This window comes from Lepidochelys olivacea (assembly GCF_965140295.1).
Source record: "Lepidochelys olivacea isolate rLepOli2 genome assembly, chromosome: 3".
NCBI lineage: Eukaryota > Metazoa > Chordata > Testudines > Cheloniidae > Lepidochelys > Lepidochelys olivacea.
In genome coordinates this window covers 15,203,619-15,223,000 of record NC_140413.1, presented here as the reverse complement: position 1 = coordinate 15,223,000, position 19,382 = coordinate 15,203,619, and the positions used below count along the sequence as shown (strand labels likewise).

Below are 19,382 nucleotides of genomic sequence, written 5' to 3'. Positions count from 1 at the left end.
AGAGTACAGTAGATTCCACTTACAAGCAACCACTTGGTTCCCAACAAAATGCTGCTGTGATCTGGAAGTTCACAATAAGCAGAAGGCACTGTTTTCAGGGGGATACATTGAAATCTGAGAATGGAACAATGATACATGGTAAAGTGAATTTTTTTTATTAACTTTCAGTTCGATACAATGAGCCAAAGAAGAAAACTAATTGTGACACACAGAAATGGATACAATGCTTAGAGCAAACTTGGAAAATCTCAGTTTGCTATGTATCACAAAGACTACAGCAGCACACAATTCTGTGAAGAAAATGCATTCTAAAAGCACCAAAGAAAACATATAAAATACTTACCGCATGTCTCGGCATGCTGACCAGTACTGTACTGGCAGTTAGCGCTCCTCATGTGTCACACAGAATAAAGCATTTTGTATTTGTTTAAAACGTAAAAAAAAAAATAATTTAAAAATGCTTTTAAAAGGAACATTTCTCCATTGTTTTCTGCTTTGTGTGGCTTGCTACCTTCACCTATAATCCTTCTCAATTTTGCACACAACCTCATCACTTTTCTCAAAGGCACAATTATGGCATATCCTGTGGAAAATGTCCACCATATGTGACTGTTCTGTACTGAAGGCTCTTCGGGTTTATCATCTGATGCATTATCTTCCTGTGCTCCTTGTGGCTCATCTGCATGTAGACACGTTACAGACACTACTGTCTCCAGAAGTTCTGCATCCGTGGGCTCACTTTCCATGTGCAAACAACAGGCAGACACAAGAATGGCCTCAAGTTCCTGTGCTGTTAGATTTTCAGGAACTGAAACATTGACTAGCACATCAAAGTCTACCAGGCCAACATTTTCTCTTGCTTCTGCAAACCTTCCCTTTCTGAAGCAGTTAGTCATGGGGAGAACAACAGTCCAGGACTCGTTAGCAAGAAGAAGTGCATCAATTAGAGTTGTAGGGGCGGGTCAGCATCAAAAGAGGCAATGATGTGCACATTAAGATGAGCATGGCAGTGATTTTTAATGACACCCATGTCCATCAGCTGCATGACTGAGGTTGTGTTTGGAGGCACTACATTAGCGTAATGAGCTAGGCAATTGTCAATCAACAGGCACACTTGGCAGTCTTGTAGGCACAGCTCTCTGTTCTGGATCTTAAGCCACTTGTCACAGAACGAACTTGTCATCCAGGCATTTGGTGAGCTTCTGTAGATCGTGGACAACTTTCCTTAGGAAAAGAATGAGGGCATTTGCTCTTTCCAATCAACATAAGAGGCTATTTCTCCACCCCAGTTTGCATAACGCAGCAACACAATGTGGTCCGTAGCTTTTCTCTCTCTTGCAAACCCTTCTTTCAGCATGCTACGGTATCTGTCAGGAAAGCCCCAGCAGAAGAGACCATTCTCATCAGCGCTGAAGCTGTCATGTGGCTGGAATTCCTCTAGTGTGCCGGGCGGGGTACCTGTCCTTGAGTAGCTGCCAGAAGGTCAGCGTCTTGTTCCCTCACCAAGAGCAACATTGCGCTGGGCTTTCCAGGAGGGAGGCCGGGCAGGCCTGCAGGGCCCTAGGCAATGCTCAGACCACAGCCATCACCCAGCAGTTGGCCTGAATTAGTGGAGCAGGGAGCCAATGAAGCTCTAGCTCACAAAGCTCCCCGCCCACAAAGCTTCTGATTGGGAGAGATGTCCGCCCTCCCCCAACCCCAGCTGGTTGGAAGTTCTACTTAAATCAGAAAGAGGCACAGGAAGTTGTACGAGCAACTAGAGGAATCCTTGGCTGGCTGGCTGGCTGGCTGGCTGGCTGGCTGGCTGCTAGCTACTATCAGCCCTGCTTACTTGCTGGACACTTGAGCCCTCTTTTCCTGCCGGTGTCTGTCCTTCTCATCCCACTCCCCGTCTGTCCCTGGTTCCTTGTGCCTCGCTTCTGGTTCCTGCTCCTACCCCTGATACTGACTCTGGCTTTGACGCCTGGCTTGGCTCCTGACTCTGTTTCTGGCTTCGTCTGTTTGCTTGGCAGCTGACTCTGACACCGGCTCTGACCCTGGCTTTGGTTCCAGGCTCCTGATGCTAACCATTAAGCCTGACCGCCCACACCCTGACCCCTACATTTCCCACCATAAAGCCAGCTGTCTGAAAGGTTGAACTCCTTCCTTTGCTCCGCTGCCCACAGAGTTGCTCTCTGTTTCAGCACTGGCCCAGAGGGTTGAGAACCTTGGCCAAGCTTAAGCTGACATCAGCACCACCGGGATTCACCAATATCTGCCTCCTTTCCCTCCTGCTGATACTTGTGGTCCCAGTTCGTGCTGCTCCTGTGCTCCTGTAAAATGTGAGCTTTGTTCTTCAGAATGTGCGAAACAACTGACTTTGAGATACCAAACTTTGTGACTACTCACCCTTGCTTATCACCGGGCTCACCCAGGGCCTCCAGAACTCAAACTTTAGCAGCATGGGAGAGGTCCATGTATTTGGAAGCCATTACACATGATGGAAGTGCTCAGTTACACATGCTCAATGCCAGAAAATGGATTACAGGTAGGACCTCTCCTGTAAATGGGTTGCTAATAAGTGGCATGTCTGTTGCCAATATATGAATCCCAGTAACACTGATGTTAATGGGATGGGATTGGTTCCTGGTGACATGTTGCCATTAGCTGTTAGTTGTTATTATTAGATTGGCTATTAAGTGGTATTACTGTATGTGTACCTGAGCAGGGAAATCACATCCTTGTCTGTAGTGTAGAAATAGCTTCAGAGCTCCTAAAACTCATAGAGCAGGGACTGTACTGACTAGGAAAGCTGCAGAGGATCCTCTGCTGCCTGGTTTCTCTAGTTAAGTAGAAAGACCTTTTTTACTCTTCCCCTACCTCTGCTCTCTTCAAGCCTGGGATGCTCAGCCTAGCCCCTCAGACTGACAGGGTGTTAGAGATGCAGACCTTCCTCAGTGGCTATGATTCCATTAGCCTTGAACTTGGACTGCCTGGGAGACAATAGGACTGTTACAGTTTCTTTGCATCTGGAGTGCTGAAAAACTCCAAGAAGGGAAGGGGAAGAATGGTCCCCTGAGACTCATACCCAGAGAGACACGTTCCCATGGCAGACCGCCTCTGTAGTATCACCAGCAGCCAGAGAAAGGCACTGGGGACAGACGAAGTGCACATCCCCATCCCATGGAGGCACTCTAGAGACACAGCCTATGACACAGTCTGACCAGTTAATGTTTTAAATATTCAAGTTTGGGGGGAAATATATTCAAACTTTGGACCCTTTAAGAGGCATGATAAGAAATAACCCACCTGCTAAGAGCTAGATCATCTTCCTGTGCTGTTCTCAGGAGAACTAGTCAAAATATTTATTTTCAAAGAGAATCACAGAATCAACGTCCATCCATGAGGACGTTTCATGAAACAGTTCACTTAGCATTTGCACCCGGTGCCATTAACTGCAGACACATTTCCATAAAACCCCAGCTTGGGCAAATGACTGCAACCTTAAAGTAATCTATTGTATGGACACAAACTAGGATGATGCCAGTTATAGGCTCATAGATGTGGTAACTAAACATCTGGGATTATAACATGACAAGGGCTGAGCCCTGTACCCACTGGATATGGTGCCTTTGAATTCTAGGGAGATCTACAAGCATCAGCAATGTGTACACACATATTTTGATTTAGTGGTGGCAGAAAAGAGACACTGACTCCTTCCAAATCAAGCCGGTCTTTGTGGGTGGGAACAGAAATAGACCTGCATACCTCATTCGAGCAGCAGGAGTGGGAGAATACACCTGCTTTTACTAACTCAGCTTTTATAAGTAATAGGGACATTAATGAGGGATATTGCTACCAGATCCCCAGAGGCCAGAAACCCTGCATGCAGGCCGGGGACTCACGAGCTCACCCCACAGCCAGCCCTTCCCTTTCAGTGGCTGTCTCCAGACTCCTCCAAAATGGCTTCTTCCCACGCACAGTGCTCCCGGGTGTAGTCATCTCACTGGGAACCTCCCTTATTGGTCAGGCTAGCTCTTCTGCCCAGGCTTTTACTTGTCAGTCATTTGATTCTAACTCCCTCCTTTCTCTAAGACATTGCTTTTCCTCTGGGCAGGGGCACTGGTGATTGTCCAGGCATCCTGAGCTGACCAGGGTCGCTGTTGCTCAAAATGGTATCTCTCCTTCTTGACTGCCCGGCAGACTCTGAGCCTGCCCATGGCCCTCCTGCTTTCCAAGGACGGTGCATCTCTCCCTGAGTTACTAGCACACAGAGAAGCCCCATGGGATTACACAGGGTCCTGCCCTTAAATGCAGGAAATATGGGTGCTATTCCTGGCTTTGCCACTGGCCTGTTGGGTGATCTTGGGCAAGTCACTTAACCTCCCCTTGCCTCAGTTTCCCCATCTGTGAAAAGGGGATAATTATACTTGCCTCCTTTGTAAAGTATGTGGAGCTCTTTAGATGAAAAGGCACAGTATAGGGGCTAGGTATTATTAATTCCTGTGCACTGTGGTGGGACTCTGGTGATAGCCTGGGGAGTGGTGACACATGGCAGGAATAACAAATATAAACCATTTTATTAACAATACAAAACAATTTTCTATATGCAGCAAGTTACAAGGAGGAGAAAAAACCGACAACCACAGAGACATGGTAGGTATCGGGGCATGGCAAACAGTCACAGAACACTTGGGCACGTTCAAGATCTGTTTACCATTCACCGTCTACATCAATGACACTCCCTAGCTAACACATACATGAGAAACCATTGTAAGGACAATGAACTGACCTATAATTTGTCACTAAGGGTCTGATTTCATTGCACAGTTACTCAGGTGGTTGGCACCTGGGTTAGCCTAGCCCAAGTGCAAGCATTCCCACCGCAAAGCCGTATGCAAATTACAGTGTGACCTCAGTATTTCTGCCCTCACCCATGTGTGTCTAGGTGCCTGTCCCATGACGGTCTGAGCTGAGACACTCTAGATCAGTGGTCCTCAACCAGGGGTACCCCTGGGTAGAGCCCGGTGCAGATACAAATTTATTCCCGCTGATGCGGATATCCGCGGATAAAATCGGTATCCGTGGAACTGCAGGTCTGTCCCGGGAACTGCAGTGGCGAAAGGAGCAGAACGTGGGGCTGCTGCTCCCAGGAGCCAGCACCCCATGCCGGCAGCTCCTCCAGCGTGGCTGTACTGCCCTCAGCCCCGCCCACTGGGGTGGGCACCTGGCTCGCCAGCAGCTGTCCTTAGGTCGCGCTCTTGCATTCAAGCAGCGTGCACACCCCCAGACAGGACATGCAGGCAGCTGCGTGGAAGGGACGGAGGTGGGGCTGAGGGTGGTACAGATGCGCTGGAGAAGCTGCCGGGCTGGAGGTGCTGTCTCCTGGGAGCAGCGGCCCCCCCGCGTTCTGCTCCATTCACTGCTTTGGTTCCTGGGAGAGCCCTGCAATTCCACGGATACCGATTTATATCCACATCCATTGGTATAAATTTGTATTCGCGCAGGGCCCTAACTCTGGGGGAATGCAGAGGTCTTCCAGGGGGTACATCAACCTGTCTAGATATTTGCCTAGTTTTCCAATAGGCTACATAAAAAGCAGTAGCAAAGTCAGTACAAACTAAAATTTCATACAGACAATGACATGTTTATGCTGCTCTGTATACTGTACATGTAAATGTAAGTGTAAAATTTATATTCCAATTGATTTATTTTATAATTATATGGTAAAAATGAGAAAGTCAGCAATTTTTCAGTAACAGTGTGCTGTGACACTTGTGTATTTTTATGTCTGATTTTGTAAGCAAGTCATTTTTAGGTGAAGTGAAATCTGGGGGTATGTAAGACAAATCAGACTCCTGAAAGGGGTACAGTAGTCTGGAAAGGTTGAAGGCCACTCCTGTAGGATTCTTTCCCAGTCACTTGTGTCAGTTGTGGGAGAACTTGTCTGCCCTTCAGGGAGGAATTGTCAGAAGACCACTGGAGGACTAGCAGCATCCAAGTGATTTTGCCTCATTGCAGAATGCGGGGCCACTGCTCCCAGGAGACAGCGCCCCCAGCCCGGCAGCTTCTCCAGCACGGCTGTACCACCCTCAGCCCCACCCCCATCCCTTCCATATAGCTGCCTGCATCTCCTGTCTGGGGGTGTGCACGCTGCTTGAATACAAGAGCGCGACCTAAGGACAGCTGCTGGTGAGCCTGGTGCCCACCCCAGTGGGCGGGGCTGAGGTGTGTTCCAGCCTGAGTTAAAGCAGAGCTTGGGCTATGACCCAAACCCACCCCCAGCCAGGTAAGCTAGCCCAGGCTGGAAGCACTTCCAAACCCAGGTCAGAGGTTTTTCTGTGTGGATGGTAATAGGGTTAGACTAAAACCCAGGTAAGAGCTCGGGTTAACTGTGCAGCGAAGAGGACCCTAAGGGGCTGGGGCATCTGTAGAATCCTGCTGGGGTGCAAAGGTTGATGCTAGCTGGCTGAGGGCTCTAGCTATGATAGAAAGGTGACTGTTCATTGTCCGCAACTCTGACAGTATGTCCCCTCCACTCGCTGATGCCTGCTCAGAACTGGAGGGCTTGCTGTGGGCAGCCGGAGGTGAGCAAACAGCCTCAGGAGGCAGCTCCTCCATACATCCCGCCTGGTCATCTCCCTCCTCATAAGCACGCAGAGGCACACTTCCACACCTTTTCACATTCTCGATGGGGCCTGTCCCTGTGTGTGGCTGTTCTTCCTCCCTCCCCCGGATGCCGGCAGATGTTCCTGAGGCAAGGTAGGGCAACACATCGATGAGGTGGGTGGCATTGGCATGTGCGATGGCTGCAGGTGAGTAAATTTCCGGGTGTAGGGATGATCTAGAAGCAGGTGGTGGTGGGCCAGGGGGAAGTCCAGGGTGCAGGGTGGCAGGGGAGGCAGATGCTGCTGGTGGAATAGGAGGCAGTTCAGGATGGAAGGTTGAGACGCGGGCAGATAAGGGTGGTGAAAACGACGAGGCTCTAGGATCACAAGAGGAGGATGGTGATGATGGAGCTGTGAAAGGCCCATGTTCTTCAGAGGATGATGGTGAGGCAGTGGCAGATGGGGTGTCAGGGGTGCAAGGCTCCGAGTCTGCAAGGGAAATCAGTCATGTGTCACCAATCCTCCAGCAAGTGAAGCTGCACATTACATTTACAAACATGTGACTGCATATGTGGTGTACATGAATTGCCAGAGTGAGTTCAACATGGACAAACCCTTGCTGGGGCAAACCTGCTATTGATTTCAGTGGGACCAGAATCCTTAGCTCCAGAACCAGAGCTCTGTACCAACTGTGCTGAAGGAGAATGTTCACTAGCTGTCAGGGGGAGGGCTGTTATTCTCTTTAGGCCAGCCGTTAAGGGACAGTGTTATATAGACACACTAGCCAATGCATCACTTACCCAATTTCAACATCTGCTGTATATAGTTCAAGCATTTACAACACCATCTAATACAGAGAGACTGACCTTGCTTTAGCAGCCTTTCTGAAGCCCACATTCTGGCTCTAACATTTCTTGGTAAACATCACCAAGGTATATATTATGTGGCTTGAAATAACGAACACAATTGCCTGTGCTGGATGCATCATGAGTCTCTGGCCAGTCTTGGAACCAAATCATAATGTTCTTACTCACGGAAAGTCGAGTGGCAGATGGCTGTGTTTTTGGAGCTGCTACATTTAAAACAAATGTCCAGTTTTGGGAGCTCTGGCTTCAATGGGCGACGAGTCAGCAGCAGGAGCAGCAAAAAAGCAGTTCCTGAATTAGCTGTTCAGTGACTTTGCTTTTTGCCTTGAGGCATGACAGATTGAAGAGTTTACTGCCTGCAGATAGTTAAGTGGCTTCAGACATAAAATCAACAAAGAAGAGACTGAACAGGCAAGTATGCTGCTGTGCATCCTGGCTTGACACCTACCCCAGTCTGAAAGCAATATACAAGCCATGGGCCTGATCCAATGCCCGCTGAAATCATTAGGAAGACTCCTGTTTGGAATAAGCCCTACATATACAGTATACTACGATGCAGCAACCTCTGGGGAAAATGCAAGAACCTAGAGAGCCAGGTTGTGGTTCCTGGCTCTGTATCCACTACTGCCCCCATCACTGAATATGGATGTTCGCTGTAAGATGGCCCTATTTTTTTTTTTAATACAAATTCTGAAAGAAACGTAGAGAAACTATTACCCTTTCAGCTGCCTCAAAGATTTGGAGAATTGACATTAGTCTGTCCCATCTAGCTCTTTATTTTAGCCTTGGGAACACATTACATGGATGGTGCTGAGAAACTATAGGGATGGGCAGCTATATATAAAACCCTAAGATAGATTTTATAACTATTTTAGCTGCAACTAAGTGCAAATTTTAAGGCACTGACATGGATTCCAAGGCCCAATTTAATAACAATTCTGGGAAAATCCAAGTAATGAGAGGTTCACACCATACTATTGTTATTTCTTCCATAGTTGTTTGCAGTGTTGTTGTAGCCGTGTTGGTATTTAATTTGGCCAACTTTTGTTGATGAAAGGTACAAGCTTTCAAGCTACACAGAGCTCTTCCTCAGGTCTGAGGAGCTGAACCTGCACTAATTTGTACCTTCGACCAACAGAAAAGCTGGTCCAGTACAAGATAGTGCCTCACCTACCTTGTCTCTTTCATTATTTTTGGCATCTGAAAAATCTGATGATGTTGAAAAACTGTTTTTATTATGGGCAGGTTTTGTATCCCAGATAGCAAATTGACACTGCAAGTCAAATGAAGCTCAAGGCGTTCACAATCATTTCTTTTGCACATCAGCACCCAGGTACTCAGCTCTTCACAAGTCCATCTTCATCGCACATCAGAATGCCATCCTTTTCCTAAAGAAATGACACGTGTGGACTGAAGCTAGATATGGCACTTCAACATGCATTTAAGTCCCTGAGATTTGCATGGAAAGTTACTCCAGTTTTCTTGATAACTTTTCCTTCCTTTGCATATTGGCTTCCTTCATTACAAAAAGGCTTTGTCTATACTAGAGTTCAAACCATGTTAACTAGAAATGGGATGAGGTAGCTGGGTTTTGGTTTTACAAAATCAAAATAAAAATGAGAGGTGTTTCAGATCCAGGTTCCATTTCTCTCCAAACCACCAAAGTTTGTAGCAGTTCGGATAAAAAGCAGATTTTGGCTCAACGCTAGTGTCAACCAGAACAGTGTTGAAGGCCCATAGATAGCCTGGCTAATCCCTGTCTACACTGGCCAAGGAAACCATGCTAAGCGTTACGTTTTTCCATACACTGGGGAGCAGTGATTCAACAAACCTTGAGGAAATCTCGTTTAGACGTATGACAAGTAAGCATTCGCAAATGATCCTTAAAAGCGAACAGCTAACGTTTTATAAAAAGTAGTACAGACAAAAATCTGGTCACCAACTGTGCCTCTCATCACCATTAATCCTTTTAAAAGTAACTGCTCTTCCCCCATTGAAAGCCACAATCGTGTCTTCCTTCAAAACCTTCCTTAAGACTTATTTCTGCCATGATGCCTGAAAAACCCTGCTACCTGACCATGGCTCAGAAGGTGGCAAGCTGAAACCAATCTGTTTTTTTATGCACAGAAGAGTCATTTTAGTTACCTCATCCTTCCCTCACCGATCTTTTGTCCGTGTTTTCCATTTGTTGCATCTTGTCATGAATTTAGATTGTGAGTTCCTTTTGGGGGGTGGGGGGGACTGTTTTTTCTACCTGTTTGTACAGCATCTATCACAGCTGGTCCCTGATTCTTAATGGAGCCTCTAGGTGCTAGTGTGATAAAAATAATAGTAATAATGTAGGGACATGCTGCTAGGGGACGCTTTAATAGGGAGCAGAGAGAACTATGATGGATAGGTGTTGGGTGGGGTTTACTTTTAGAGAGGAGGAAGACATCGGTGAAGAGATGCTCAGAGTGAGTACACTGGACTTCAATAACTAAGCAACACACGGGTCAGCGAGTGTTACGCATCACCCTCTTCTGTGCCCAGCTACAGAGGGTATGAATTGGTTACAGCCCCAGCTACAGGGATTGTCTCTTCAGCTGTAGGTTTTATCTCTGGAGGAAGGATAGTACAGTGGTTAGGGAACTAGTCCAGGACTCAGAAAGCCTGAGTTCAATTCCCTACTCTGCTACAGGCTGCCTTGGACACCTTGGGCAAGTCACTTAACTTCTCTGAGTCTCACTACTCCACCCATAAAATAAGGGGTGGTGTGAGGATAAAGGTATAAAATAATGTGAGATGTGCATATGCAATGGGAAGATGGGGGCATGTAAATACCTTAGGCATACCTGCCAAGTTTTCAAGTGGCTAAAGTGGGATGCAAAGGAGCCACCCACCAAGAACATAGTGGTTCCGAAGCGCAGCGGTGCCCAAGCCCAGTGCATGGGAACTGAGCAGATCCCAGGCATCGCTGCCAATTTCTTGTGGAGCCAGCCTGTCTGCAGCCTCTGCCCCCACCCCTTGCCCACGGAGTCTGTGCCACACTCAGCTCTTGCCACCCAGCCCAGTCCACCCAGGTGCAGTGTCATTCCCCATCTCTGGGCTGCTCAGGAGCCGCCGAAGCTGCTGCCTTCCCTAGCTCTGCCAATGGTGCGTAATGTGCGTACGACTGTGGGCGTAACCCAGGTGTGGCACTCTGCCCCCCTCTAATGGCAGCTAGATCAGCTAGAGCCTGATGAGCCTTGGCTAAGAGATATATGTCTTGCAGCTCATGCTTAAGCTCCAGAGGTCTCAGGTTTGATCCTGGACAACAAGGACTGTGACATGGGCCTCACTGACACAGGACCGGGGACTTTGGGGATCACAGCGGGACCGGCCTGTGAAACCCAGGACTGTTGGGAGGTATGACCCTAGGAAGAGGATTCCCTGGTGCAGCAGAAAAGATGGCAGCTGTTAACTAAATGTTAATAAGATAGGGCATGAGGAATGGTGAAAATTTCGATGAGTTCTTTTGTCTGAACTAACTCACCTATCTTTAATCTAAGGGAGGTTGTTGGAGAGGGAATACCACCTGTATTTAACCTTTCAAGAAGTTTCACTCATCTGGGTTTTTTGATTTGTTTGTTTGCTTTGCTTGATCATTGCTTTTATCTAACCTGCAGCCAAACTGAGTCAAGCTGTGATCTCTTTGCCCCTCAAACTAAATAGGGCTATACCTGGTGGAGGGGAAACCTCAAGGGGAAAGAGCTTGGGCCTTATTTTTCCACTGCCATGCACCTGTGTATTCGTGTATAAATGTACATCATGGGTAAACTGCTTCCATATCAGAAGACAGTAGCCTTTTAATACCCCTTTCTCATTCTCTTGGCATAGGTATTAGCAGAAAGCAGTGGAAAATCAGACTCAAGGTACAGAGAGTAGCGAATCAGTCCCCTAGAGAGCGGTAAGAAGTGCACTGGAAGTTCAGTAGGTGGTGTTCTCCCCAGTGAGTCAGTACAGAACCAATGCCTCGTTACAGTGGCAAGGGGTGCTTTGCTGCTGGATGCGTCTCTGCAAGGTATTGGAATGAGTAATACGGCTCCCACTAATGATGTAGCAAGTTGCAGGATACTTGTATACTGTGTTTTCGGGTTGTGTTTATAACGTTAGATTAAGACTGTGTGTGTATGCCTCACTCTGCAGCTGCTCCTCAAGAAAGCCCGACTATACTACAGGCTCATCTTTCTGTTAAGAAGTGAAACCAAAGTCCTAACGGTGGTAATTGAAAATCCCGTGACACAAGAGTTCCAGTTCTGTTTTCGTGGCCGAACCCCAACATGGGAATCTACACTCTGCCTTTCTAAACCCGTCCATTCCAATCCCCTGGCAGTATCAGTTGAAATACAGCATTTGAAAGCTGTGAGAGGTGTTCTGTCACACTGTTAACCGGTTGCGGTGCTTCACCTTAGAAACGGCTGCATCTCAGCAGTGTGCAAAGTGATTCTGTACATTAAAATATGTCTGAATCAAAACACAGAAGTGACTATCCATGGACTTGTGTGTGTGATTTCACAGCTTGGATCTAATTCCTAACTTCATATCTTGCTCTTACCTCTATGTTGGATCAAACCAAAACCAGGGATCTGAATATTCTTAAATGTTTGGGTGTGAGGTCTGGAAATGTGTATAAACAGAGCAATATCATTAGCATTAAGTATCCTTCCATTAACATTTGTTTTTGATCAAGGCAGTCCCCACCCCATTTATTCACCTGGGGACCCACCTTCCTTTAAATAAATGTTTCTATATTCCAAGATACTGAGACATTTAATAAAATAATTTGATATATTTCAAATCCACTCATTCAAAACAATAGGGGCATGTACAAAATATTAATTAGAAAATCCGGACCAAATGGAAAAATGTTAAAAAACGATACCCCACCACCACCCTACTTCTGAACTCAAACTCTCTCATCACACCCACAAGAAAAATATCTAAGAAAATAGATGACCTTTGTAGGGTTACGTGAGGGTTGCCAGATCCATGCTGTGGTGGCCCAAATGGTGAAGTATGCTCTGGAGTCCAAGACCCCACACCAAACTTGCCATGTGTCCATCTGTCTACTGTTTAAACTAGGAGTCTATTAGCTGAGGTACCTCAGACAGGCACACTTTTCTCTGCTTTCACTTTTTCAAGTAGCCTTTTAATGATCTGGTCTATCTTCAAAGACAAACCATTGCCTGTGCCTTTCTGCATGACAGAGTCAGTAGTCTGTTTGAATTCCTCCCCTACAAATTGTGGTCCACTGTCTGGTTTTCTCTCTTCAGGTACCACATACAAGGCCTAGCTGGGATGTATTTTAGGTGACTAATCACATTATGACTCCTGCAGAATTGTGCTCTTTCAAAATCTCTTGAGTAATAGTAAGTTATGAGTAAATACTTATTCCCATTTCATGCGAACAAATTTGTTCTCACAGTTTGTCATGGGCAATCCACTGTTTCATCTTTGTCTCTGGCTTAATTTCAATTAGTTTTTATTCATTCACTGACATGTGTGAGTCTTTATCCATTTTGGGGCACATTTTCAAAAATACTTCAGCTCCCAATTTAGCACCTCCCAGAAATGGCTCGATTTTCTCAGTCCTCAGCAGCGCCTGTTATTCTTAAGAAGAGAATTGTCCCCTAGGTACTAGACAGATGGATGTATTGGATAGACAATCCCTACTCCCCACCCTGTTACACAATAAAAATTAACTGCTATCTCAAGTTTTCCATCCATACAGCTCAAAAGCTTATGCCCAAATAAATCTGTTAGTCTTTAAGGTGCCACCAGACTCCTTGTTGTTTTTACAAAGCAAGGTGAGTCTGACTAGCCCCATTTCATAGAAGGGGAAATCAAAGCAAAGAGAGATTAAATGATTTGCCCAGAGTCAAAGAGCAGGTCTGTGACAGAGACAGGAGTAGAACCTAGGTCTGCTACAGTAGGTCTGCTGAACCTAGGTGTGCTGTTACACTGCTTTCCATGCTTATTCCATCTGCTTCAGCATGCACTGAGGTTACCTTCATAGCCTTCCAATTGCCTATGGCATCCTTCTATCTCTATACCATCCCACCTCTATTACAGGCAGATCTTGGAGGGAGGGAAGGTGAAACCTTCCCCATAGCCTCTCAAGGCAGTCCAAATATAAGGGTAGAGCACACACCCACCCTGTGTTCAGGGAAGCCATAGGCCTAGCTGTATGCGCAAAGCAGCATAGACCCTACACATGCTGTCAACCTGTGTCTGGCCCTTTTTCCCAACATATTGCCAACACAGGTATGTTAGTGGCTGAAGAAATTCTTCTGGCCTAGTTAACATCAAAATAAGTTTGCTCGTTACTTCCGGACAGCTATCAGCTGCTATAAAGGGTAAATCAACACATATAGGAAATGTCAGACCGGATCAAAGCAGTGGTCCATCTAGTCCAGTATCTTGTTTCTGACAATGGCCAGTGTGACACTGGCAGACCAGGTTCCAGCTCATCTCAAGGCCCCTAGGCATCGCTGAGCACTGACAATGCAGAGCTGGAAACCAGTCTAGCTCACCTGTGTGTTAGCATTGTTAAAATAGCTATTAGATTTATAGAGATGTGTTCAGTGTTTGGACTTTATGAAATGCTTGTGAGTTTCTGAGTGCATTAATCTCACTTATAATATCAGTATCCCATGTAATAAGGTAATACTTAAGTGTTTTCTCTGTAACTTTAAAAGTGTTTGCTATGAAACTGGAACACCTCACCCCCGCCCCAGTCAGGAGAGAAGCATTACCAAGTGGGAAATACTAGTTTACTACAAGAGGTGTCATCTCCTGCCCAACAAAAGAAGGCCCATAAACGCCAGACAAACCACAGTGGAACATCAGTGGACTAAATACTTCTTTGATTTTTTTCCCCACACCCATGCACAAACACTCATCCCATCATAGCTTGAACTCTAGGGGAACAGAATAAAAATCCCTGTCTAGAACAAATTGTCATTACTATGCGGCTTGGAATTTGGAGAAGACAATATTTCTAAGCGTAAGCAAGGGATCCCCGCGCAGCTTAGCTTGGGTTATTCTTAAAGGACATACAGAACTTGCACATTGCAGCAGCTTCTGTTATTTTTGGGAACCTAAGGCTGTAACTCATTTATGTGTGTGTGTTTACCTGCTTTAACATTTAAAAATACTCTCTTGTTGCCTTTTCCTAGTTAATAAACCTTTAGTTAGTTTATTACAAGACTGGCTACAAATATGATCTGAGGTGCCATTGACCTGGGGTCAGTGACTGATCCTTTGGGACTGGGAGTAACCTGAATATTGTTGTGATTTTTGCTGTAAGGAACCATCTACCACAAAGGAAGACTTGCCTGGTTGGCAAGATAGATCAGGGTACCTAAGAGGCCCGTCTGTAACTCCATGGCAAGGCTGTTATAGTGCTTGAGGAGTTCACACTGGATACTTGGTTGATGAAATCTAATTATAGGACACACAACTAATTTGGGGTTTGTACCCTGAGGTTGGCACCCACATTTTTGAGCCACTCCAGACAGGGTGACAACCAGTACCAGAAGCTGCAGAGGAAGACACAAGAAGGCCTGCAATAGACAGTTATCGAATAACCTGCCCCCAGGGGAAATTCTCCCTAACCCCCATTAATTAGAGGTTCACAGATTTTAAGAGCAGAAGAGGCCATTACAACATCTCTTCTGACCTGTAGAATGTAAAATTTTATCTAAATACTCTAGTATTAAGCCCAGTAGATTGGTTTAGGCCCTGAAGTATGGTGTTTATATCCCTTCAAAAACTCTTGGGTAAGGGAGATTTTATTTGTTTGTTTATTGTTTCTTTGTTTCAGAGTAACTTTTAAAGTTCTCATTATGCCTATAAATGTCCACTCCTGTTTTTGAATCCCTCTAAGTTCTTGGGCTTCAATTACATCTTGTGGCAATGACTTTCTCAAAGTAACATTGCCTTGTGTTAAAAAGTATTTCCTTTTCGACAACAGACTTTTAACCCCAATTAACCAGGTAGCAGCAGTTTCCACACAACCAAAGTAAAGCCCCTATTAAATGGTACTAATCTGCAGGGGTAAAAGGGCTTCAAGACAAACATGAACACAACCACAGAGTATAACTTTCACGTACAGAAATTCTCCTCTGTAGCTACAGAAAGGTGAGTTGAGAAAAATGGAGTCACTGAGCCACTTCATTAGGTGAGAAACAAAACCAGATATTTTTCCCCCTCGGCTTTGGCTCATGGCAAAATATTGTGATCATTCTGAGAATTTGTTGGGGGGGGATATCAAAAACAGCTCTTTCACTGTAAGAAAAGGAGTACTTGTGGCACCTGAGAGACTAACAAATTTATTTGAGCATAAGCTTTCGTGAGCTACAGCTCACTTCATCGGATGCCACTGAATGCATGGTATAATCTGCTGCCTTAGTCTAAGCTGCTGATTATACCAGCAACATCTCCTGAATATTTAGATGGGATTCTTTTATTACTTATTTATTTGAGATTAGTTTTCTTTCTTTACTTGTTCTCTTTGGAACTTTCAACACACAAAGAAGATTAAGATTTTGATTAACTAAACCTAATCATATTCATATGCTGTTTTCCCCCAGGAAAACATGAAGCACATGGTACAATCTTATGGTTTTAATAACCAGTGAGTCAAGTCTGGAAATACAGTACCTATGAGTCAATGAGATTCCAGCTCCTTACAAAGTGCCAGACAGGGGCATTTCTCAGTAACATGCATGTTTACTTCCCCTACCTAGTTCTTTCTGTCTGCTCTTGCATTGACTATTGAAGGAAACTGCTATCTGGGATGTGTCACCTTGAATCCAAGTTGTGTTTATGGTTTAAATAATACTACCCCTCTCAATGGGCTATGGTCTCTCAATGGGCTATGGGATCAATGGTCCTCTGATCCCAGCTGGAATTAAATGGAATTGAACCTGGTTTCCACTGGTTTGAACCTGCCAAGTGAACGAGTGTAAGATGATCTTTAACGCATACAGAGTGTAAATCACAATTTTGCTACTACAGCAGACCAATGGTACCGTGGTCCACCTTGTCCAGTAACATGTCTCAAAGTGTGGATACCAAAGCATCAAAGGCAGATTCATGGATACCAAGACCAGATCACCACAGTGATCATCTAGCCCAGTGGTTCCCAAACTTGTTCCACCGTTTGTGCAGGGAAAGCCCTTGACGGGCCAGGCTGGTTTGTTTACCTGCCGTGTCCACAGGTTCAGCTGATCGCAGCTCCCAGTGGCCACGGTTCACTGCTCCAGGCCAATGGGAGCTGCTGGAAGTGCAGTCTCACTCTTTTATAGCACTTTCCCTTTGAGGACCTCAAAGCAATTTTCTGGCCTTCATTAATTTAGCTTTAGAGCACTCTAGTGAAATAGGCCAATATCATTCCCAGGCTACAGTTTGGGAGAATAAAGGCAGAGAGATTCACCCAAGGAATTCTTCAGTAGGCAGGCAGATAGAAGCCACGTCTCCTAACACCCAGACTTGTGCCTGAACCTTAAAATCATCATTCCACCCACAGTTATGGCCATCAACCATAGTCATTTGGCTCCCAGCTGTTCCCCCACCCTCAGATTACATTACAGTATAACCTGAGTGGGCTAGCCAGGATGCATGATCTCATGCCAGAGTCGCAAACTGGCAACAGATGGACATCTGACAGCTACCACATGTGTGCTGTGACTCCTGGTGCTCACTAACTCACTGTCCTGTTGATGTACTTTGGGCCCAGATCCCACTGACCCAAGGGTCTGCTTTGGTATAAACTAGGCCTTTCACAAGGCACTTAGCAATACATGCTACTGGCCACAGCACTGAGGTGTGTATAGTGGGGAGGCATGGAGAGGGAGTTCCGCCAAAAGCCAATCATACTGAGGGAGCAAGATGTTTGAGATGAAAGGATTGTAGTCTGCCAAGTTCTATCCCCCTCCATCCCCGCCCCACACACACACACACACACACACACACACACACACCCCTGCTCTGCCAACTAACTTGGTGGGGGAAAGCGTTACCCTTCTTTTTTAGATAAACAGGAACGAGAGAAGTACTGCTGCCTGTCCAGTCGATCCTGAGTAATGTTGTCACCTCAGGACGTGCTGTGACCCTACTTCCCCTCTGAGTTGATGGAATGGGCTTGGTCACCATGTGGGTAAGGGAAATCTCCAGGTACTGTAGGAAGTGGTGATTCAACAGGCAGCATTTTCCTCTCCATGTCAATATTGAACCAAGGTCTCGTCATGGTGTGGTGGAGAGCAGCTGGACGGTGCTGCTATTCAGGCGAGACATTTTTAAAAAATCCTCTTCCTGACGGTGGTGTATATAGCACGGCAACTGAAATTATGGCATTCAGTTTTCTGGGTACTGCACCTTTAATTATAAGGAGTCCCCTTCCCTGCAGCAGAGGCAGCAGCCATTTTTAGCTGCAGAATGTTACAGAGTGACTCACTGTGTTCTCTCTCTCATGGGGGCTCTCTCTCATGGGGGCTGGAGAGTTGCTCTTTTTGTTTGTTACTAGTTTTTCTTAATCAGAAATAAAAGTCATCAAGACTGAAAACACACTTTTTCCTCTTTGTTTATGGTGAAACACAACACCCATCTCACATGGCTCCATACTAGCTCAGATCATTTCATACTACCTACCTAAAATTCTCACTCTCCACCTGTTTGACACCTGTCTCACGCTTGGACAGTAAGTTCTCTGGCACAGAGAGTGTCCTCTTTGTTACTAGCCTAGCACAGTGGGCATGTCCTGATCCTTGAATGAGGTTCCTAGGCGCTGCCATAATACTACTAATGATAATAATTTCAATTGGACACTGTATTCTTTACCTGCATAGCGTGACTGTGCCTTAACAGTCTGCCATATTTCACCTCTGAGCTGGCTGCATTTCACTGGCAGATGAAGTGAATCCTGTATATAGTTTTATATATATTTAAGATTGTACAGCACATTTGGATCCTTTGATATTAAAGATGGAAGGTACAAATCTATTGTTGCCATGGTTTTGTAAAGGGATACAACGTATTCCATCCTGTGGCCCAGTGACAGGACCAAATTCTCACACTGGGGTAAACCAGGAGTAACTCCACTGAGGTCAATGATGTTACAATCAGTGTAATAATGGTATGAGGAGAGGAGAAAGTGGCCCACACTCATTTGGGGAAGCAGACTATAAAACCACAGTAAGATCATTTTTAAGGGAAAAAAATCCCTTTAGGATGGATCGGTCCCTTTAAAGGGGACGAATGGAATGTTGGAACTCGGAAAGTACTGTGATATTTGGGAAATTGACAGTTTGCTCAGAAAGAAGGGGTGAAATAGCAAAAACTAGGGTAGTGAAGAGAGACTGCAGAGAGCAAAGATCTTGCAAAATGAAGCAGTTTATTAATTAAGCTATCAAAATCTGCTGTAGCACATGGGGTGAGACAGACAGGTTTAGGCTCAGTGAGTGCCTGAAGATCTCGATCTCACTAGCATGGGAAAACTTAAACCTCAGAGAGAACCATGACTAAACCTGAGAAAAGAAAATGACGGCATGGAAATGTTTAAGGGATGATTTTTGTTGATTAATGACACAAAAGGCCACAGTCTATAGCGTGAGACACTGGAGAGAGGCATTGAGAGGAAGTCAGAAGGTAGGGAATATTTTTTAAAATAAACAGGATTTTAGAAAAGTTTGTTTTGAGTCTCATTTGAAATTGATGTTTTCTTTAATAAAATAAAATGATTATTGAACAGAGAAAGTGTGCTCTGTGTAACATGGGCTGAGACCATGATTACTCATAGGTCCAGGTTCCAGTTTGCCTTTAGGTTTGTGGGATTTATATTAGAAGACTTTACCATTTGGATTCTCAGTCATGTCAGCAGCTTTTCTGTCTTGAGTGTGATGCTATT

General features: G+C 45.4%; 1 protein-coding gene across 1 annotated transcript in view; it reads right to left on the bottom strand.

The window, feature by feature from the left end:
* Positions 1-6,239: 6,239 nt before the first annotated feature.
* RUNX2 (RUNX family transcription factor 2) overlaps positions 6,240-19,382 on the bottom strand; it is a 281,113-nt gene continuing 267,970 nt past the window's right edge. The window contains exon 8 of the mRNA XM_084624547.1: positions 6,240-7,076. Within this exon, the coding sequence (XP_084480673.1) occupies positions 6,391-7,076 (686 nt within the window). The 3' untranslated portion in view covers positions 6,240-6,390. The remainder of the gene's footprint in view (positions 7,077-19,382) is intronic.